Below are 22,950 nucleotides of genomic sequence, written 5' to 3' on the forward strand. Positions count from 1 at the left end.
CCGCTCTCACCTCGCTCTCTCTTCTTTCCGCAGGCTTCTTTTGGGAGTTCGAGCCCAGGTTCGTCCTCTCCCACCTCCGGCACCCGGCCCGCTGCGCTCTCTTTCTCGCGCCTTCCCAAATTTACCCCCTCGTAGCTTTTCCTAACGCCTGCCAGATTTTTAAGATGTGCGCTGTGGAATCTTTCTCTTTACTCAGGTTGCAGTTAGTATTTGGCTGCTTGGAACCCAAAATGAAAACAAAGTTTCTTTTAAGTCAGCATCTCAGTAAAGCTGTGTAGCCTGGAGTGACCCTGCTTCTCTTGTTGCTGATAACTCCAGGCTTGTGTAAATTTTTAACTTCTTGAAAATAACAAAAAATGTTTAAAAACATAATGATAAGTAATTTTTAAGGCTTTAACTGCTGTTAACGTTCTTTGGAATACTTTACACAAGCAAGCATAGTTAACATCAGCAGGGCTACTCTCGTAGAAGTGTTTGGGGAATGTATTTGCTTCTGTACCTGCTGTCTGCATTGGCTGTTTGTTGTCTTTTCTAACTACTCTTAAGAAATCTATTGAGCTTGTATTTTTTAATATGGTTTTAACTATTTTAAATGGGACATTGAACACTTAAAGCTACTAAAGAAGTGGGACTTGTTTATCTAAAGGCTGTAAGTAGAATAGAACTTCCATTCAAGTTACCCAAAAGTAAAATGAGTTAGAACAGTGATTAGAAGAGATGATCTTGAGCACACATATATAAAAATATATATTAAACTAAGGCAGTTGACACTTCCTTAAAACTGGATCAGGATGTGATGGCCAACAGCAGGAATTGCTGTTGCATAATGGCATTATTGTGATTGGAGTAGTGTTAACAACTATACTGAAAGTTCTGTGAGACCATAATACGACTAGCATGTGGATGAAACGCATTTTTGGCATGAATGTTCTCTACAGTATGATATTATCAACTTTCAAAGTATTGTCTTAGACAAAGTTTACTTTAATTACCTGCATATAAGGAATGAACACTTAGCGTAATTGCTGAGAAATTAGTTAGGTGCCTTAAGACTCAGAAGTGTTAGTATAAACAACTGTCTCTTTCAAGGGTGGAAGCAGTGCAAAGAGGGATGCTGCTTTATTTGCTTGAAGAGGATTGAAAATCTACCTGTTTCCTTCAAAACTGCTGATGAAGTTCTTACATGGAAATAATTCTTAATAAACCTTGTCTTTGTGGCTTGTAAGCCAAGGATTACAACAAAGCACTAGTACTTAAAAACTAGAAGGAGAAACCAGAAGTGAAAGGGAAATATCCGAATCTGTTTCTTTTCTCCATCCTGAAAGACGTAAGAAAGTAAATGTTAAAAAGAACAAAACAGCCCTGTAATTCAGTGATATTCATTGTAGAACACTGACTTTGCAGCGCAGGATATTTGCATCCTTAAAACTTGTTGAATCTAATGATAACCTTTCTAGCAGTTGACTAAATGCACTTAAAATAATAACAGTACTTTTTTGATGACTGTGATTATCCTCTTGAGTAATGAAAAAGTGTCTGTTGGACCACAGAGCCATCACACTGGCTTATTGATTAATGTGATCCATTAGAAGCATTTGGTTATTTCTAGTATATATTCCTCAATATTTCTTGAAACTCTGCTATATTTATTCTTCCTTTCTAGATCAAGTGCTAAGAATTAATTTTTTTTTAATAATAGAACTATCTGTAAGGCTTAAACTAATCTGAAGCGAGTCTCATTGCTTATTTTACTGTTAGTAGGAAGCTGATCCATAACCTAAGTTAGCTGTTTATCAGTGAAAAACTTTGCTTGTTACCGTATAAATCACATACATAGAATCAAAGTCTATAAATCACAGTCTTGCAGCATTTGAAATCTTGTGATGTGTGCTTTGTACCTTAATGATGATTTCAAGGAAGTTTTGAACAAATTTTTATTCAGTAAAATATTAATTGGGATTGTACTTTCTGAAACTTTGTTTTGGTAATTTACATACTTCTCCCAAGTACTTTATACTGCAAGAGGGAAAACTGTACCTATTACTTGCAAATACCAAAAGGGAAGGCCAGCTGAAACAGCTGAATTTGTCAAGTAGTTAGGAATTTGTTCCAGTGATTCCATTGAGAGTTCTGACCCTGTATGTAAAAGAATTCATGCAACTGTATTTTTTTCTGTGATGTAATTTCATATATTGGTATAGGAAAAAAAAATGACTTGGGTGTTTTTGATAGTTGGCTCCTTATCGTCTGAGGATCATGACTTTGACCCATCTGCTGAAATGCTGGTACATGATTATGATGATGAGCGAACTCTTGAAGAAGAGGAAATGATGGAAGAAAGCAAAAACTTCAGCTCTGAAATTGAAGATTTAGAAAAGGTAAGAGTGACTCGCAATCTTGTAAATGTCCTTACATGTTGTAACTTTTCTTGAGAAAAGAACACTCAACCCGTTCTTCAGTTTGTATTGTATAATGCAGTTTCCTGCAACATGCTTTTGCAGCCTCTTTAAAAAAAGTAATCAGGTTTGATTAGGATATAGCAGTGCATCCTCACAAAAAGGCTGATCTTAGCTTCTCAAAGACACTGGTGTTAAGTTCACATTTAGTTCCTCACTTAGTAGTCCTTTCAGCTTTGGTAGAGAATTCACTGAAACAGGCTTTAGAGTCTTACCATCTAATGTTACTTATCACTTCTCAGCCTTACAAGCTGGATATAAGTTGAAAATGTACACTCTGCATACTGTTAAATGACAACTAGCTGTATCTCATTCTGTTGGTCAGGTTTTGCTTTTCCAGTGTGCAAACAAACAGTCGTGTTTTAGGCGTGATGGATCACATTCATTTGCCATGTAAATGGTAGTTCTATGTCTTGAGTTTCATCAGTTTGGCATTTGGTGGGTGTACAAAATGACCAGCATGTTCCTTGGCTTTTCCTATTCCGTTTTGCAGTCTTTAGTTATATGTTTTTCCTATTTACACCTCTTGTTCATCTGTGGCAGTGCATCACCCGTTTTAAACGCCTGCTGAACGCTGAACACCCACAAATTGATGCTGCTTCCATTACTGTTCAGTGACCCACTTACACCACTCAGCATAACTGCAGATTTTGGTCAACAAAGGAAGGTGTAATTTTTAGCCTCGAATAAATATGAGGCTGTGTTTTTGTAGTTCATGTGAAAACAGATTTTTCTAAATGTGGAGTTGATAGTTCTGATTATTTTTTTTTCTTGTCCTGCTATCATTACATTTTTGCTGATTGCAATTATAATAGCGAAGCAGCTTGCCAGGGCTGGTGGTTAAAATGGACTCATTACTCCCCAAAATTACCTTATTGCTTCTGTAGTAGAAGGAAGAAGAACTGAGAGCCACTCATCTTAAACACTTTATTGCTTTAGGTCCCGATCCTGGAAAGACTTGGACATGAGTTTACGTTTGCCCATTGTGAAAAGTCTTTGCAGGACTAAGACCTTAGCTGACTAAAGAAAACAAGTAATTTAATCAGTGTATTGGTTCAACAAGAAATTCTTAAAGGTAATATAACTTCTGAAGGTATAAATATTGGAAAATATTTTTAACATCTTGATAGCTTGAATCAGGTAACTAGAAAAATTTCCACTCTTTATTGTTTTCTTAATTTTACTAGGATGCAAGTATGAGGATGCTTACTAAAATCACTTGATTAGAAGCTCTTAGAAAAATCAAGTTTAAAATCAAACCTTTCTCTTGATTTTTGCCTTCTGTATCATTAGCTGTCTTTCTCCTCCTGTGAACTTGTTAGTGGTCATCAAATATTGTGCTGGAGACGGGAAAGGAGTTAAAAGTTGCTACATTTGTTTACTTCTGTGGGGTTTTGCACACTTGCAGCTGTGTAGAATTAAAGTCTTCAAGATTTTTTGCATTTCTGTCTTGTAGGGAGATTGTTAGTGTTTCTAGGATATCTTCTGTCTTGAAGAAATACCGGCACATCGTGCTCTTCAGTATGAATCAGATAAGGAGTGAATTTTTAATAATTACTCTTTGAGTTCCATCCAGTAAATGGTTTTCTTCAGTAGCTTCATGGGACTTCATTATATGCCAAGAGACATGGTTCTGAATTATTTCAGTTTTGTGCCTGAAAATATTTTAAATCCTTAATCAAGATTCCGTTTTCAATTAAGTTTTTCTTGGGGGTTTTTTTGGGTTTGTTTTTTTTTTTTTGGCTTTTGTTCTTCACAATGTGTCTTACCCTTTTAGGCCTGAACTGTTTACAAGTATTTGGCAATATGTTGAAATGTTTGTAAATCCTCTTGTATTAGGAAGGAAACATGCCGTTGGAAGATTTACTGGCATTCTATGGCTATGAACCCACGATTCCAGTTATGGCAGGTTCCAGTGCAGATAGCTCTCCGAGTGAACTTGCAGATGAACTTCCAGATATGACTCTAGATAAAGTAAGTCAGAACCGTTTTCTCCTGTATTATGGTTTGGAAGCAGAAATCCCGGTCACCTTAAAGTATATTTCACTATCTCTTGATGTTGCGAAATACATATCTTTGTTCATTTCAGTGTACAGTAGTATTCTGAATTCATTTTTTTTCAAGGATATTGAGGATCTGATTCTAATTATCACATTTACAGATGCATAGCAACTTCAACAGCACTATATTACTACAAATGAGAAATGAATAAGTTAACAGTTCTTCTAAAATACATCTGAAGAACTTTAAGAAAATGGGGTTATTTTTAATAGACTTGGGATTTTTTTATAATGTATGCGATGTCCGGAAATTATAATTCTGGCTTCCAATACACGTGTCAAGTATCAAGACTAAACTCCTGAATGCTTTGGAATGTTGCTTTCAAATGTGTATCGTTTAGAAAGGTCTCAACTTTGGAGAGCAAGAGAGAGGTTGTTTTATGTACAGTGACATTGTGTGTTGCATTGCTGATGTAAAAGCCTGAAACTTGAGGTTTTGTGATTCGCAAGCTAACTTTGAATTCTGAGATTTTAAAGCTATAAAGCATATGCAGCTAGTAGTTTGGATTATAAAGTATATAGGTAGTAAGTATATGTCTTTTTTTTTAAAACTTTCTGTGAGTATGATGTAATGGTAAACTCCACAGAAAGTAGGCTATAATGATGGCTCTGCACATCTGATTCTCATTAGGATTCACGATTGTGTTGAAGCTACAAAAATGTAGTCAGCTTGTTGTCTAACACAGTTCTTTCCCTTCCTAACCTCTAATACAGAGGGGTTCAAACATCTCAGCTAGTGAAGGGAATGTGCTTTTTCTTGCTTAATATCTTTTTTTCTTTTTTTTTTTTTATAACCTACATAAACATTAATTTTTTTGTGTGTGTTTTGGGAAGATAACAGGTTGTCCATTATCTGTAACTGTTCTCAGCAAAAGTCTACAAAATTGCCCAGCTTTCCTCCCCTAGCATAAGGGATAACAGCTTTTAAAAGCTTCGGTTTATCTGTGATGCAAAGAATAACAGAATTCTAAAGTTTCGAGTCAGTTTCCGCTCGCTTTTTTCATTGGAAGTGTTTGGAAGAACATCAGAGATTGATGCTTGCAGAAGTTACTTCTTGTGTGTTGATTTTAATAGAAGACAAAGGGAAAATGAACTCCTGTGTTCAATTCTGAAATGTTCTTAGATTAAGGAGGAGCAAACTAGCTTTTTAATTAACAGATCATGGTCTGCTAATTTTATTTATGGTAAAATAATTTATTATTAATGAGACTTAACAGTTTGCTGGATATAAATGCTCACCAGTCTGTACTTAATAGTCAGTCTGAGGTGTTATTTTTTTATTTATTCTAATGATACAGGAGGAAATCGCTAAAGACCTCTTGTCGGGTGATGATGAAGAAACACAGTCCTCTGCTGATGACTTGACACCATCAGTTACTTCCCATGAGGCTACTGACTTCTTTCCTCGGCCATTAAGATGTAGGAAACCTAATTTTATAATAGTATTCAAATAGTTTTAGCATTTTATATAGCTTCCTAGCTTAAAATATCAAAATTGCAGAGTAGTGTTGACTTCACTGAGAATTGAGAAACTGCTTTGCGGGATGTTGTACATGAATGTTGTCTTTGGTTGGCATTACTAATTACCTAAAAGGCTTGTATTTGGTACTGTGCTCAAAGCACAAGTAGAATTTAATTTATCTACAAATGCAATAACTTCATAATTTGTAGTTAATGTGATATTGAGGAACACCCTTCATGATTTTCAGTATGTTGGTGAATTACATGAATATGTAACCCGTTCTTTTAAATTAGTGTTTCTCTACTAAAATTTTTGCTGCTGCTTTTAAGCCAGTGACGACTCCGTGCAGCCTGCGGATGTGAACTGGGATGCGGTTTCTTTGTGATTATTTCCCTTCACACATTCAACATTTTTCCATAGGACTTAATGGGGTGAGCCAAAGTGGTTTTTTATGGGATGGGCCTGTAAACCCATGACCACCAAAATTTCCTTGCCTATGGAGCTGTTACGGGAAAGATCTGAGAACCAGTGTTTCAGTTATCCAACCTGGACGAGATATTCCTCGTTGCCTGTTGCAGCTCACTTGCTCACTGGTGTACTAGAGTTAGAGCCATGTGGAGGATTTTTATCACAGTTTTAATTTGGCAAGTATCTTAAGCTATTCCTGGGGGATTTCATTCCTCTAGAGAAGGGGGATGGTAAAGGGGATGTGCAGCTTCAGTTATCAGCAAGTTTAGCCCTTTGCATGCTGCCAATTGTGTAATAAATACAAGATGTTTTTATTGAAAGACAGATACAAAAACCTTAAAATTTGTAATGGCCTTTTTCAGTTAAGCAACCCCAGAATTGCTGCCATTAAACATTGCTTGTGAACTGTTAATGAATGTGACACTGAAAGTGTGGCAACTTCATAAAAAAAGAAAAATTAGCTCTTCATCTTACTGAACATTAAGAAACAGTCTTCTTTGTTTTCTGCTACCATGGTTTTCTCTCAGAATGTTGCTTTCTCTATTAGTACTTTTGGCTGGATGTTTTAGAATCAAATCCACCATTTCAGGGAGGGAGATGTCAGTTCTGTCAGTGCTGTTGGCAGTTTCATCTTTCTTTCTGATCTTTGTCCATTTCTCAGATACCAAGATAACATTAAGTTTTAAGATAAACATGTCTAATACATAATAGAGGCTATTTTATTAAATTTGCATTAATTGGAAAAAATAATTGCCTGTGATTATCCAGGCCCATTGTTATTTCATGCATTCAGGCTAGCTTCTTGCTTCTTACTTCTAACAACAAAAAGAGATAGACTGGTGATTGTAGTAATGGCTACAGAAAAAGAGCCTCAGTCCATACAGTCTTGGATATTGTCTCTGATACTGGTGATTCTGTTTAGTTGTGATGAAGCTAAAATTGCAACCCTATTTATGAGCGTTTTATTTCTGAAGTTTGAGAATACAAAGTAGCTTTAATCGTATCCGAACTGTATTCCATTCTGCTGGGGATTATATAGCTATAAAAATAGAATTACAAGACTACAGCATTCCACATTTTAAAACACGAGTTGTTCTATGGAGTACTGTATTTGAATTGCTTGGAGTGAAACAAACAAACAAAAAAAGATTAAAGAGGAGTAAGCAGTCTTTTGCTGATTCCATTTTATATAGCTCTCCTGTATTTTCACTCCATGCTGAGGCAGTCTTGTTTAAAAGAATCTTTTGAGTGCCCATTAAAACTTCTGATGAAAGGTTTTAGTAGGTAATAAAGACATGCCTTCAGCTTTACTTTACTTTGTGATTAACCCGAGGCAAAGTCATAGCCCTGGAAGTTTTCTGTTTTTCTCATACCTTTTCAGTAAGGTATATGCCTTTATTGAGAAACTTGACGAAAAAATGATCTAATTTCCTTTTGACTGTTACAAATACAGTAGATCATCTCAGCTGCAGTAGTGATAAATGTTTCAGTTCTGCAGTGTAACAGTACTAGTGCCTTCTGACTTCATGCTAGTTTGATAGAAGTGTGGATTAACAGACCTCTGATAGAACTGAACATCAACAAACGGTCTTCCAGAATAAAAACAAGTGCTTCTTTCAAAAGTAAAGGGTATTTTGTAGTTCTGTGTTTGAACTGAAAATTCTTCCTGGCTAAAAACAAATTTCTTTATATCTGAAGCAAACACTACGTGTGATGGAGATAAGGAATCAGATGGTGAAGATGTAGAGGCAGACAATGGTAATTCATCTGAAGATTTGAGAAAGGTATGAATTATATCTTTTTTAAAAAAAAGTTAAAAAAAACTTTACTGTTAAGAAAAATGCATTCAGATTTATAGTATTTATCTAAAATAGTACCTTAGTTCTGGAATGCTCTACCGAATACAGTTTAATGGCATTTTAATGCTTTTGTACAAAATGTTAATACCTTTCTCTACCTTTTTGTTACATCTTCAGGAAATAATGGTTGGTTCACAGTATCAGGCTGAAATTCCACCTTACCTTGGCAGATACAGTGATGATGAAAAGGGTAAGTTCTTCCGACTATTTTACTGTTTTATTTGTGTTTATACATAGCAGTTGGCAGAAAAATGTTACTTAAACTCAGAAGTTAAATTCAATGGCTTAGCTAACGTCTGAGAGACTTAAAAAAAAAAAAATCCACTCAGAGGGTGGATTATGGTGTTAATTCTCAGGTATCTAGTAATATTTGGAGGTAACAAGTTATGGGTATTTTCATCAGAGTATGGGGGCTATGAGAGTGTTACTTAGTTTACATTGAAGATCTTCAAAAAAGTATTTTTTCTTCGCTTGCTTTATGGCAAGCACAACAGTGTGGATTACAAAATCAATATTGAAAACAAAGCAATAAACTATTTTAAATTTCCATGGCATGACTAAAAGGTCCTAGTAGGTCCTGCTACACTGTCTTATAAACAAATTATGTTTTAAGTATTCCAACTTTAAATTTAGGTTAAAATTTGCAGTTGTGCTGAAATAGAAATAAGAATTTATTTAACAGTATTTTGTGTCCTTAGAAACCTCCATTATGAGAAAAAATATAGCACATAACTGTGGAATTCCAAGAGCAAATAATGAAAGAAATTTGCTCATGAGTGGAATCATCAGCTGTGAAATTAAGGAACAATTTGGAGGATCTGCTAATAAATGAAGGGCATTCATTTTTTTTTTTCTGTAAATTTTCAATGTTCTGTGAGTTACTTGTGTTCAAACTCTAATATTTCATGGGAATATGAATATGGGAATGAAGTATATGAAGTCTTCTCACCATAACCAACTGCTTTTTTGAAGAACGATCCTTTGCAGTAGAGAAGAATAATGTTTGATATGAATGGAGCTGAAAGCATTAGCAAGTGAACATCTCTTGTGTTGCTTGCGAGACCTAGGGAAGTCTCCTCTTTTCTAAGATTCAAGCATGATGCTTATGGGTTGTAGGAAATGGAGGGATAAGAACTGGGTTTATCTTGGTAGTCCCTTTTACTGTGTACACATCACGACTTCTCCTCAGCCAAGAACTAGAGAAATGCCAATAACCAGAGGATGACCAGGAAGGGGTTAATCTGACGACTTTCTCTGAAGTGAGCTGGTGCTAGGGAGAACCAGTGAGACTCTTGTCTGATGGCTTGGCCAAGAGCAAAGAGGTAGCTCCAGATTGGAGAGCCCAAGGAGCTCCTCTTGAGATTATCAATCATGGACTCCAGCAAGAAGCGTTGCGGTGTTGTGGTTGATAACGGAGGTTGGAGCTGAGCATCAGCAGTGCTTGGGGAGGTTGGACCTGGCTGTAGGGGTGGAAGATTCAGTGAAAGCCTCCTCTGTACTCCCTGAAGAGCTTGTGATGGCAAACAGGGGGATATATTTCTGCTGTGTAGTTCCAGTTACCAGAATTGTGCTAGCAGAATTCTGCTCTTCCGTAAACCGTGCACTTCTAACATGGCTGTTTGAAAGCCTTCTGTGGTCTTAAGCCGTAACAGAACTTTCACAGGAAATGTAATTTTATTCCTTACCTTAGCTTAGTGTTGTTTCCTGGAGTTTTGTGAGAGATTCGAGAATCTTCACCTCTTCTACTCTAACAGCCATTATGCTTGTGTGTTTGAATTGAGTAACTCTGATTTTATATCACCAAGAGAGTATGTGAAATGTTATGTGCAACGTTAATCGCATCTATTGATCAGAGTAAAGGATTTAGAGTATAGTCTAGAATTGAAACGTGCACAGACTGACAGCTCAGTTCAACTCTTGCATATTTTCAATAGATTGTCTTTCCAATAAGGTACTTAAGGTACTTAAGAAGTGCATATATGACTGCAGTGTACTATGAAGGAGAACTCTACATCCTGATTGCTTGTAAAGTATGCAGCATGCAAGTTCTTAACAGTAATCAGTTGTTAGTAAGTGGAAAAACAAATAACCACATTGAAAACTATTAGTTTTCCATTCTGTTAAATAATTTTTGGCAAATTTTAATTGAAAATTACCGATTTGGCACCTCCTCTTTTTTTTTTTTACTTATAATATTTGAAATATTAAAGTAATATCCTACACTCTTCTACTGTAAACTACAGTTTATTTTTTGAGAACAGCTGAATAAAAGTGTGAATGGTTTTAATACTTTGTTTATATGAAGATGATGAATAGATGTGCATAATTTGACTTGAATTGTCTAGCTGTCAACGAGCTGCTTCTCTGTAAAGACTCTCTGTCTCAAGAGTTCCATCCCATATCTCGTCCTCAGGGAACCAGAATCTCTTTGCCATGCCAGACTGCAGAGCCTCTCTCTTAACTGAGGCTTTTGGGGAAAAAGTGATGTGCAATTTTAACAGTGGCATGATGGTGCTTGATTTGATTACTTCTGTGTTCCTGTTCTTTGTCTTTCTGAAATAGTTTTTAATGTTACAGCCTTAAAAATGTCACACTTGGCGTTAATGGATTTCTGTTTTAACAGCCTATGAAAATGAAGACCATTTACTTTGGAAACCTGATGTGATCTCAGAAAGTAAAGTTAAAGAATACCTTTTTGAAACTTCCTTAAGAACAGGAAATGAAAAAACGATTGGCAGAATTCCTGAAGGTCTACATACACGGGACAATGAACAAGTATGTTTTATATCCTATTCCATTTCTGACAGATTGCTTTGTAATTAACATGTGTTCTCTTCCTCTGCCTTGTATTATAAAGGCAGCAATACTCAGTTTCTTTATTTTTTTTTTTATTAGATGTTATTGGGGCCAGGATCTTACTTGTAATTTTAAGCACGTGCTTAAAATTACAAGTATTTGAATGTTGGCAGTGTTGTGATCTGTGGTGTTTCTGACTGCCATGCTGTTGACAAATCCAGCTTTTTAATAATTGCATATAAAATTTTACATTTTAATTAAACCTTCCCTCAACTTTTGGGTGGTTTTGCTTTTGGTTGTTACTTTAAAATTTTCATCGTGTATAGAGATAAATCCTCTTCTTTACATTAGGTATGCTCACTGAAAGGCTGTTTGCAAACCTTGACTCTTTCTAAAGACTTTTTCTACTTTATAGGCGCTGTATGAACTTCTTAAAAGTAGCCATAATGTTAAAGAAGCAATTGAGAGATACTGCTCAAATGGAAAGGCATCTCAAGGTAAGAGAGAGTACTTGGTTTTTCAGAAATCTGCGTTGGAATAAAAAAAGAATAAAAAAAAGTTGGGTAGAAAATCCTTGAGTAAGAGCCAGATTGATGCACACATACCTTTCCGTGATGTCTTTAGCACAGGTTAGGTGTAATCTGACTGGTGGTCACTTGGAAATTCCTGCTAGAGAAGTTCAAAGCTTGTGTAAAAGTTGAGAGGATAAGTTTTTCATCTTTCCTTTTTTCCTCCCTTGCTGTTGTAACAATCGCACCAACTGAGGAGAGGGGTGGGAGGAGTGCGGGTTTTGCTCCTGTAAGGCAGTTCTCACCCATATTATGGAATCTTTTTGAGATCGTGATCAATTGTTATCTTAAGACATTTATACCAAAATCAGGAGAACATAGCTGGCTATATAAAAAAGCCCCACTCTCTTCCTCACTGTGCTAACGTTGAGCTATGCCAACCCTAAACCAGTTCCACTGTTCCATAGGTCTTTGGTAGGGCATGGAGAGCTTTACTTGACAGTGGAAAACAAACTTCCATCTTGTTTGTCTCCAACTTTATTACGCCCTTAAATGAGAACCAGGGTTTATAATTTAGCAGTTCTTTGTCCCTGCATGTTGCATAAAGCAGAAATGGAGTATGAGCCCTGGTACTAGTTGATATTCTGGCAGATATCCCTTGCTCAGAACTGGATCCAAAGGAAACTTGAGTATTTACAAGTGCAGTGGCATGAAATCTACATTTCTAAGGTAAAGGGAACAATAAGGACTATCAGAGCTGTGCTTCAAAATGCTCACATACAAGAAGAGTTTGTGTAGAGTTAAACAATAGGGAAGTATCCGTTGCAGGGTTGTATCCTAAATCCTGCACCTCTCTAGGATTTAGATTGCTGTGTCGGGATTGAAGATTATTTCTGCCATTTGTGGTTCAGGGCCACAAATTTTGTCCAAAGGACTAGTACTTGCACTCCTCCCCCACGGCATCAAGTCAGATGGGACTTAGTATACCCGCATTAAAAATGGTAAAGAATGATAATAGTTTCAGTGCCCGTCTCTTTAGAGTAACCATTATGCTGTGATCTACTCTACCCACTGGAGTTCACTGCTGTTCCCAGGATGAGAATTAAAAATCTACCATTCACAAGATAATCTCTTAACAGTGAGACTTTACATGGGGATCTTTTCTTCTCTTTGAAGCTTGAGAACTTTGTAGTAAGGAGTGTAAAATTAATGGGGTGAGAAAGAAAGAAAATGGCCTTGCAGTGGAATGATTATCACCTTCATCTGAGAGCAGAAAGGTCTTGGTTCCAGTGTCTGCTTCCAGGAGCATTTTGAAATGTGTTTTTTTTGCCTCCATTGGCTTTAAATGTCAGCTGAACGGAAGCTTTTGGATCACTATTGTAAATGTCAGATGCCCAAAATATCCCTTCTTAATTATATATAGACCCAAAGCCATAATCAAGATAGGAAGACAGCAATACTTGGGACAAAACTGACCAATTCAAATAATTTGAGTTACTTTGTTTTAAAAGTCTTAGTCTTTTTTTAGTGATTTTTGTTGTCATTTGTAAAATTCAAATGCTGTTTTAGATACAGCAGGTTTTACCTTTTAAAAAAATACATATTTGCAGTCCCTCTTAAAGAAGTCTGAAAGTGTCATTTATGAGATTTTGAGGAGCAGATGGTTGTTGCTTTGTTCCAGACTCCCTGATTCCTCTTGTTCTTCAAACAAGGCATAGTCCCAGTTGGTTGGCCCTGTATGACTATCTGAGGTATGCCTACTGCTAAGGCTTTCCTCCACGGCTTATTATGCCTTTTCTAGGGGTCCACTACCTCACCAGGGCCTTTATGAGATGGGGGAAAATACTGGGGGCCTGGGGAGTCTGCCCCCAGGATCCATCTCCTGTCTGCATGGGCTGGGAGTTGCCTTGCAGGTGTTGGTTCATCCCACTCTTCTCGACTGGTCTGGATGGGTCAGAGGTGGGGTGGCCATCCTGACCCTCCTGACTGTTTATGGTCTATGTTTTGTCACTTGTTGCAATGAGGTACAATTTTAAAACAGCCAGCAGAACTCTGCTTATTGGTGGTGTCATGGCTTTGGGGTCCAGAGGGGCAGAGACGGGGTCATCACCACGTGCACCTCTGTCATTCATAGCCTGAAGGCTGGCTGCTTTTGTAATGGCAGTAAAAAGTTCACTTCATGATCTCACCAGTGTAGCAGTGGGCTCCCCTCTATCCTGAGGGTCTCTGCCTCCTGCCCAATGCACTTCTCAGCGGGTAATAGAGTGTGGTTCAGTGTTAGGGAATGGTCCCTTCTTCAAGAACAATCACAGTCCCCAAAAACCATCCTGATCTACCATAATATGACCTAACGTAATACCATCTCCTCCTTGCTTTCAACAGGCTTCTGCCCATATTTCTCATGCAGATTGCCCAGTTGAAGGGTGTCCCATGGCGTGGTCTTTATGGTAATTTCTCCAGTTGCCCCCTTGAGGTCTGGCACATACCTCAGTTTTAATAGGGGATACCTTAAATTCCGATTCATCTAATTCACTCTCATTGCTAAGTTCTTCACTGGGGTCCTCCCAAATATCTCTGTCCCAGTCTTCTGGGGAAATTATTAGCTTTCGAATTTTTACAGGATCTGGGGGGATTGTGGGCTTGAATTATCATGAGTTCTGGTTTATCCTCTGCCTTCCTGGGTTCTTCTTTTTCCTCCCCCAGTTATTTAAGCAGCTGGTCTATTCACAGAGGTAACAGCATTTCTTATTGCTGTGTATTTTCAACCTGATCTTGTAACATTCTCATTTCGTGTTCTTGACCTTCCTTATACTGGTGTGCAGCTCGTAAATACCTCTTTAACATCTTGTTACCATTATTACCTTTAACATCTTTCAGATTCTCTCTTAAAAGGTTCAACTGTTCTTATATTCCAGTTATCCTGCTTTTCATGCACCCAATCATCTGAAAATTTCAGTGAAGGGTTAATTCCATGTCTCTAGGTAGTCAGTGGTTGAATCTGTCATCCTGCCGACTCTGCTGATTTTTGTCACAGGTGAATCATTAAGAAAAGTCATCGTTAAGGGTTTAACTAAAAGGTTTTATTAATGATTAAATGATCAAACGATAATTAGTTGATGATTGCTAATTGAATTCTAATTAAGCAGTAACAGAATAGTAATTAAATGGTGATTTAACAATAATTGATAATTAGGCAGTGGTCAAACACTCTACTACTTAACGACACTTCTAATAATTAAGTTACAGCTTGATATATGGACATGTCAGTAGCAGACAGTATACACTCACTCACCTTGTTACAGCCATCAGGTGCTGGGTAAGGGGTGTCTCAACCCTGAGGGGTACCCCTGGGAGGTGTCCCTTCCCTGCTGGAGGGGAGGTCACCTCTGTGGAGCCTGCTGCTGTCCGGGAGAGCTCTATGGGCTCGGGGGCTCTGCAGATACTTGTAGTGTGAAGTGCCTGGTGGGTAGTCAGTGCCCCGCTTTGGTGTGTGTGCTGGAGTGCAGCTGTAGCAGTTGGAGCTCTGTCCAGTCCCAGCTCAGGCTGGTGCCCTTAGCTCCTGACACAACCTGGCCCAGACTCCTCGGTTCCTGAGGGCATGGGGCCCAGCACAGCTCTCACGGCTCGTGCACGGCTGATCTCAGCCAGCTCCACTCGTCGGTGGTGCCTGAACCGAGGGGGCAACCATCACAACGTTCCTTGTTCCTTCACTCTTTTTCCAACCACCACTGTTCTTAGTATCCCGTGTCAGAAGAAATACTCGGAAAAAATTACCTCACTTGTACCTTGGTGATGTTATCAGCCCTTGCTTTTTTGATGACAAACTTATTAAGAAATGATTAATCAAATCTTTTGAATTTCCTTTGCCCTCAAGGATAAAAAATTTCAGAAATCAAACCCTTTTATAAGTCATTATAATAAGAATGTTAGACTTCAAGTAGGATATGTGTACAGTACAGGAAAGGACATGGATCTAAGTATTGAACTGTTGGGTCTTTTTAGAATGCATTTGGATATTCATCTGCTAGCAACAAATATTTTATTTGTAAAAGTTTAATGAGTGATCAAGTTTATCATGCTACTTTTATAATTGTCTAGAAGAGATGACAGCATGGACAGAAGAAGAATGCAGAAGCTTTGAACATGCACTTCTGATTTATGGAAAAGACTTTCATCTCATACAGAAAAACAAGGTTAGTATTTTACAGTTAAATGGAAGAATCAGTAGATGAAATGATGCTGAAAATCTGTAAAAGCGATACATTTGTCAGAAGCTGTGCAGAACAGTGAAAGAAGAACCAATACAATAAAACCAGCTTGGCTAATTTTTCCTCAGATGTCATTGGAAAGCTAGGCATTGCAAGATGAGTCAATGTATTATCTCTGAAATCAACCTATGTTGACATTGCTTCCATTTATGCATTTATATTATAATTTAGCTAAATGTGTGCCTCTCCTAGAAAAATATTTCCATACCGTGGCTCTGGGAGGAGAAAATGCATTTTTAACTTAGTTTTGTCACCAGAAAGGTGTAAGTTTACAGAAACAGGCTTAGCTCTTTGTGTAGTCATCCATCAGTACTCTGTTTTCTGGCCAGCAGACGAGTTCTAATCTTGATCTGGATGGCTTTGGATTGACTCCTCTGTGCCTGAAGAATAAGACTTTTTTTTTTTTTTTTTTCGATGGGGATGAAGATCTCTGCAGTAATCTTGTCTCTGTTATGATTACTGCTACAGAGATGAGGCCTTTGTTTTTGGCTACATAAAGACGTCACTGGTATGTGAAGACCAAAAACGTGTTTCTACCATTGTCTTCCATTTCTTGTTCTACAGTAAACCCAGTCCAGCTGGGTGAAAAGACTGTCTTCTTGTCTAGAAATGTTAATGTCACTTGGTGAGTTTTTTTTTTTTTTTTTCCTATGGACCAGAGATTTGACTAAGAAATCCACTGGGTTTTTTCCAAGTAGGTAAAATGCCGGAAAGCTTAGGGAAAGTTCTGGGACCCAAGCATAAGCTGATGTCACTTGTAATATGGAAAGTGTCAGCTAGACAAGATTTAGTGCATGGAGAAATTTAACATAAGAGATGGTTCCTTGTCACTGTGCTGCAAAGCATTGTTAAGTGGGACTTTATACACAAGCATATGGGCATCTGTTCATTCCCTCCCCTGCCTCGTATGTTTGTGTCTAAACTGGCAAGGTTCACTGCTACACCCAAGGCACTTTGGATTCACCTCTGATGTTTCTCTAAATTTGATTAAGCTCAAGTATAGTTTGCTGCCAGACTGTATCGGGATAGAGTTGTATATTAAGTTGTATATTAAGTTGTGTAACTTAAACTGGAACTGCGGGCTGATAACATGAAATGTTTCTGCATCTAAAAATGTATATAGTTTATAAAAATATAGATAGAAGTAATGACTTTTTCTCCAAGAATCTGCCTTCACATAGCAACCTCCATTTTGGGGAAAGAGCACAGATCAAAATGAGTGTTTTCATTCCTTTATACTTTCTCAACAAGACTACAGTTTTATTTTACTGTTTGAGCATTTACTGGTTTGATTTCTGTTGTCAAAGCCTCTGCAGTTCTGGACTTCCCCAAAAGGAATAACTACTCAAAGTCTTTTCTGCTTCACTTCTCTTAGGTCGTTGCTTTGCTGGGCTTTTTCCATCTTAATATTCTATCATAAAGATTCAAAATTGTTATATATGTTTATATATATAAATCCTTCAGACGTAGATAAAGTTTCAGTCTACTTCTAAAAAAGCCGATAAAGCATACAGTAGAATAAATGCAATACTGACTTGAAACTGTAGATCTCTTTGAAGTCTCCTGATTTAATTGTTTTGTTCCAGATACTAGAACCATAAAACTAACAATACTGCAGGAATGGGAATTGGGGAGATGACAACACATACGTCTTTGAATTAATCTTGTCAATTCGTCTTGCCTTCTTTTAGGTAAGAACCAGAACAGTGGCTGAGTGTGTGGCTTTCTATTACATGTGGAAAAAGTCAGAACGGTATGATTACTTTGCTCAGCAAACAAGATTTGGAAAGAAGAGATACAACCATCATCCAGGAGTTACGTAAGTAAAACGTTCTTGGAATACGTTTTCTGTTGCTAATTATAAATGTAGATTATTTTTTTTATTTTCCTTCCTTCCATCATCATTTTAAAGCCTTGTTTTCTGGTTAAATAATACATTATGGATGCAATGTTCTTTTAGGGACTACATGGATCGTTTGGTAGATGAAGCAGAAGCCCTTGGTGGAGCAGTGCATTCTTCAGCCTTAACAACCAATAGTCGAACAGAAACCATTCCTGACCAACAGCTAAGCATTCTGAACTCCATCACTGCCAATGAGTTGACAGGTAAATCAAGGGAAAAAATTAATCTTTTTGTTGTACCTATGGAAACAACTATTTCATTTGCATTTTTGTTCATCTTTATTCCAGCACTGACAAACAGTGTAGCTACAGTCTGCCACACTTCGGATGTGAATTGCCTGGATGACACCTTTCCTCCTATGGACAGCTTACCCCGAGCACCAGTTAATCATGTGCCTGTTGGAACAGAAGAGTTGCTTAACTTGCCTAGCAACGGCGAAAGTGATTGTTTTAATTTATTTGAGACTGGCTTTTATCACTCGGAGCTAAACCCAATGAACATGTGCAGCGAGGAGACAGAGCGGCCCGCGAAGAGATTGAAAATGGGAATCACTGTCCCAGAGTCTTTCATGAATGATGTCTCTGTAAATAACCTCGGCGTGGACTTCGAGAACCACACGCACCATATTACCAGTGCCAAAATGGCTGTTTCAGTGGCTGACTTCAGCAGTCTATCTGCAAGTGAGACAAATGGTTTTATCAGTACCCACACGCTTCACCAACACGCTGCCCTTCACTCAGAATGACTGTGGAAAGCTGAACAAAGAGTGGGTACTTTATGCAGTAGTAGTAAACTTGATGGGAGCTATCAGGTTTGCTTAGTCTTTCACTGGAAGTTTGAACTTTATGACATCAGTGATGTCTTTGTATGTATAGAACTATATCTTGATTTATCAAGAGTAATTTCTTCTTTCAGTCCATAAATGTGGAAATGTCATAGGATGTTTGGCAGAGTTTGGGACTAAGAGAACTCTGTGGTGCAGCTTTAAGCTCTGCTTCAATTTTTTTAAAACCTGTAGACAGAGGCCACCATTTCAAAACCAGCACAGAAGTTCTGAACGGATTGGAGTGGCTTTTTAGTCTAAGTTACTTTTGCCGTAACGGATGCAGTGGAATAACAATGTTTACAGGTACCGATCCTGATCCCTGCTCAATGTAGCATTTATTTTATTTTTATTTTTTTTTTCCTCCTATAAAGGCAGGGATGGGTTTCTTTAATTTAAACTGCACAAACATACAAGGATGTTTTTTAAATGGAACCTTCTCTCATGTGATACTAAACTAGAGCACTTCAGTTTACAAAACAGCAAGTTCATCTTGGTGGAAGCTAGCACAAGGGACGTGACGTGAGTAAAGTGTGAAGACCTACACTTTGATGCTGTTGCAAAGTGATAGGCCATGGCTACCTTACACAGAAGTAATTATGCTGCCATAGGTGTCTGTGTCCTTTAAGCTTAGTTACTGGCTTAAGCAGATGCGTTTTAGGCTTTACTGCGTTTGGATGGGGTTTGTCCACGACTTTGAAGAGTAATGTAATCGTGTACCTTAACTTCCCTAAGGCAGCTGGTGTCGTGTAAAGCTACAGTCTGCACAGCTTAGGATTTACCACTAAACAAACAGCCTACTTTTGGAAGACATCGTGAATTGTTTGGAGCACGGCAGTTACAGTTTTGAGGATCTGTCTAGTTTATATAGGAATAGTAGAACCTTGAAGTATGTATTTGAAAGTTTTTTTCTTTAGCGTGGTTTGCATTTATTTGTTTTGGCAAGTCATTGGCTCAAAAACGGCACTTCGCTACTTTGGTCAAGTAGGAAAGGATGAGTAAAAATGTTTCCCGTAAAAGCAACTATTTAAGTTCAGTAATTTTTTTATTTTTAACATTGAGTGCAATTTAGCCATCCAGGAAGTTTGTCTTGCAAACGATTGTTCTAATTCTTGTGGGAGAGTCAAACCAAACATGATATTGGCTTGTACCGTGTTGTTCTAGCCTACAGCTTGCAGGTTTTTGTCATGAGAATCTCAACCTTACTTCAATAGGTTTACCCCTTTTCCCCCATACTTTTTCTTTGCACTGTTTGTATTACAAATTTAATTGCCACTAATTTGTTTTCATTATTCAAATGATTAAGTTTGCGTTGTTGATATTTGTAATAGTTGCTTCAAGGTTATGCTGAGTAATTAGGAAGTAGTGACTTTAATATTTGAAAGGGAAGAGGGTATTTATTATGTATACTGTGAACTGCATTGACATCCTGAGTTCTGGATGCAGCGTATGGAGTTTTCTTTACAGCATTGTAATGAAGATTGCTTTGAAATGTTTACGCAGCAGCACGTTTTACCACATTAAAAACGAATCAGTTTAGCACAGTGGACAAAGGCAGAGATAATTTTGTAATCAGTTCTTAACTTACACATCTGAAATACGTAACTGTAGTAGGTACGCAGTAAATAACAGGTAGCCTTGGCCCTGTGCTGTACTCTGACATTTTTAGCCAAGTTTTCAGCTTCTTGTTGCTGTGTTTTGTGCTGAACTTTGTACCTTGTTTCTTTTGTTTATGAATCAACACATTTTATGTAATTTTGTAAAATACTGGCCATAATCCTCCATTCTTATACATTCAAGTTTATCTATGGGTTTACAGTGAGTGGCTGGTCTGTATAAAAATGATTATACAAAGATGACTGAATGCTTATACCAGTTGCACTTAAATGAACACACCCATTCTCATTAGCTGATGCAGTAATATATTCAGTTTATCTATGCATTGCTGGGCTCTTAATGTAGACAGAGACTTGTCTAAGGTTTGGGTTGTCAGCAAGTTGAATGGACACTTTAGTTATTTAATAAAGACTTTTGACCAAAATTCAGAAAATGATATGAGAGAAAAATGAATTCCGGCTAGTCTAATAGATTTTTAAATGCTAATCTTATTTAGCCTGTTGGCTAGCTAGCTGGTATCGTTTACTTTTAATTCCTTGTTAAAATGAGGCAATAATTTGCAAGATTTTGTAAATATGTAAATTCTTCATATCTTTTTAGATATCTATTTCAATATTTTCTGACTACTTCTGTGTATAGGAACATTTTTGTGCATGCTTGATGTGACATTCATAAATTTGTACCACTATGACTTTATCCATGTAAAATAGCTATTTATTGAATTTTTCTTTTGAAAGCTGGACTTAGTTATTTTTCTCTCAGTTTAAACATTTAAATGGAGAACTTGTTACTGTTTATTAAAAGAATTGCGTTTTGAAAGTCAGCATGAGGATAACTGAATTGCAGCCACATGAAGAAATTACATGGCCTTGGTTCTTTGGATGGTGAAGCACAATTCTTGTAACAAACTGTGATGAATTCTTTGTCCTTTGCCACGCTTTTTCTTCACACAAACAAACCAAAAAAAAATCCATAATGGGCGATTGCAGTGTTGGTAAATGTATCCTTTTTATGTACAGGGAACCTGCAGAGGGTAGCCGATTCATTTAGAAGTGTAACTGGTGCTGTGATTATAGCAATACTTTTACTTTGGTTAGTCATACGTCATCTTCTCACGGTAGGGTTTCGAATGTTTAGTTTTCCTCTTGTCATGGTCAAACTGCTGAGTTTACTTGAAGGATGTACAATACTGTCCGAGGAATACTAAACCGTGTGTACAATTAGGTCAGTGAATTGTGCAATGTTTTCCTGTTTTTAAAACCGAGGGTCAAAAATACAGGAAAACTTCAGATCAAGTAGAACATAGTGATACTACTTAATTTAACCAAAGTCTCTAGTGAGTGTTTTCAGCTTTTGAATGTAAACTAATGGATAAACTGACCAACAGGGACACTATTTGCCCAGCGTTACAAGCACATTGTCTACAGACAGGGAAACTAAATACAGTAATTTATAAAATAATGACAAGGTTACTATTTTTTTTATTCCTATTTTTCATTGAAAGAAGAAGGAAGATGCTATCAATTGTAAAATACAGTAGGAAAGGTTATAGTTCTTCTAATAAAACAGAGATTCCAGTTATTCTCAGTTCAAAGTAAGTACCCTGTGCATAACAACAAACCTAGTGACAATCGGAACATGTTTTAGTATCAGATGTTCAAGAGGAAGTCGCTATTGTTGCATTGGTTTTAATATTTGTACATAAACACTGATTTTTTTGAGCATTATTTTGTATTTGTTGTACTTTAATACCTGGTGTACAGTTCCAGAAATAAATGTCTGGAAACCTTTCTGTACTTGTACAGCTTTTCCTGCATCTGCACTGCGTTTGCTACTTCCCCTTTTCAGAAATATTTAGGGGTGACTCTGGAGACATCCTAAGAGCTCTGGGTGCTGCTGGCGCTCACGCCGCCGTGCTATGGAGCGTTGGGTGGGGAAGGGTGGAAAACTGCAGCCACGGGGCTAAAATAGCAAGTCGTGGCTGGAGGGCAGGAAGTTCTGAGGTGGGACTTGAATGTGGCGTCAGAGTAACGCGTGGCGGCAGCGTAGTCCTCCTCTCTGCTGTCAGGAAACTCACCCTCAGCCCTAAAAACCACGTCAGGCTGGGTCACAGGCATGGGCACAAACATTTTGCTCGGCTCAGGCCTTAATGCTGAAGTTAAACTCCTTGAAATGCTTCCTTGTCTTGATTTCCCTTTCCCTCAAGCAAACGAAGACTAAATCTTGGTCCCTGAGAAGCACTGTATTTGCTTCCAAGACATTAACTCGCCAATTCCATCGAAGGCCAGAATTAGCACTGTGCTTTCCTAGGTCCAGTGTGCACAATAAGCCTTCGAGTTAAGGAAATAAACAGTTATATCCCCTCAAGCTGGAGGGGAACAGATTTAGACTGGAGATGAGGAGAGGGTTCTTCACTGTGAGGGTGGTGGAGCACTGGAACAGGTTGCCCAGGGAGGTGGTGGAGGCCCCTTCCCTGGAGATATTCAAGGTGAGGCTCAACGAGGTCCTGGGCAACGTGGTCTAGTTGGGGGTGTCCCTGCTGACTGCGGGGAGGTCGGACTAGATGACCTTTGGAGGTCCCTTTCGGCCTGGACAATTCTATGGTTCTATGATTCTATTTTTCAAACAGGTAGGCGTGCAAGCTGATAAAATCCTGAGTGGCAAAAGTTCTGATTTGCCAAGGGATGTAATGAGTTTTGCTTCCCCTGATGAAGAGGTGCAAAGTAAGT

At 37.8% G+C, this 22,950-nt stretch overlaps 1 protein-coding gene across 3 annotated transcripts; it reads left to right on the top strand.

Annotated features, from left to right (window-relative positions):
• The first annotated feature begins 6 nt into the window (after positions 1-6).
• MIER3 (mesoderm induction early response 1, family member 3) lies at positions 7-22,013 on the top strand. Of its 3 annotated transcripts, none has more exons than XM_014965054.1 (12): positions 7-58; positions 2,233-2,378; positions 4,296-4,430; positions 5,815-5,935; positions 8,145-8,230; positions 8,423-8,495; positions 10,929-11,080; positions 11,517-11,598; positions 15,709-15,803; positions 17,570-17,697; positions 17,839-17,984; positions 18,069-22,013. In XM_014965054.1, the coding sequence occupies exons 2-12, from the start codon at positions 2,280-2,282 to the stop codon at positions 18,524-18,526; spliced, it is 1,575 nt and encodes a 524-aa protein (XP_014820540.1). In that variant the 5' UTR covers positions 7-58; positions 2,233-2,279; the 3' UTR covers positions 18,527-22,013. The 3 variants fall into 3 exon arrangements, with proteins under 3 accessions (XP_014820540.1, XP_014820539.1, XP_014820538.1); XM_014965053.1 differs by having other exon boundaries at positions 25-58; positions 15,712-15,803; XM_014965052.1 differs by lacking the exon at positions 7-58 and adding an exon at positions 1,091-1,327.
• The last annotated feature ends 937 nt before the right edge of the window (positions 22,014-22,950 follow it).

Source organism: Calidris pugnax, unplaced genomic scaffold (genome assembly GCF_001431845.1).
Source record: "Calidris pugnax isolate Ruff unplaced genomic scaffold, ASM143184v1 scaffold273, whole genome shotgun sequence".
Taxonomy (NCBI): Eukaryota; Metazoa; Chordata; class Aves; order Charadriiformes; family Scolopacidae; genus Calidris; species Calidris pugnax.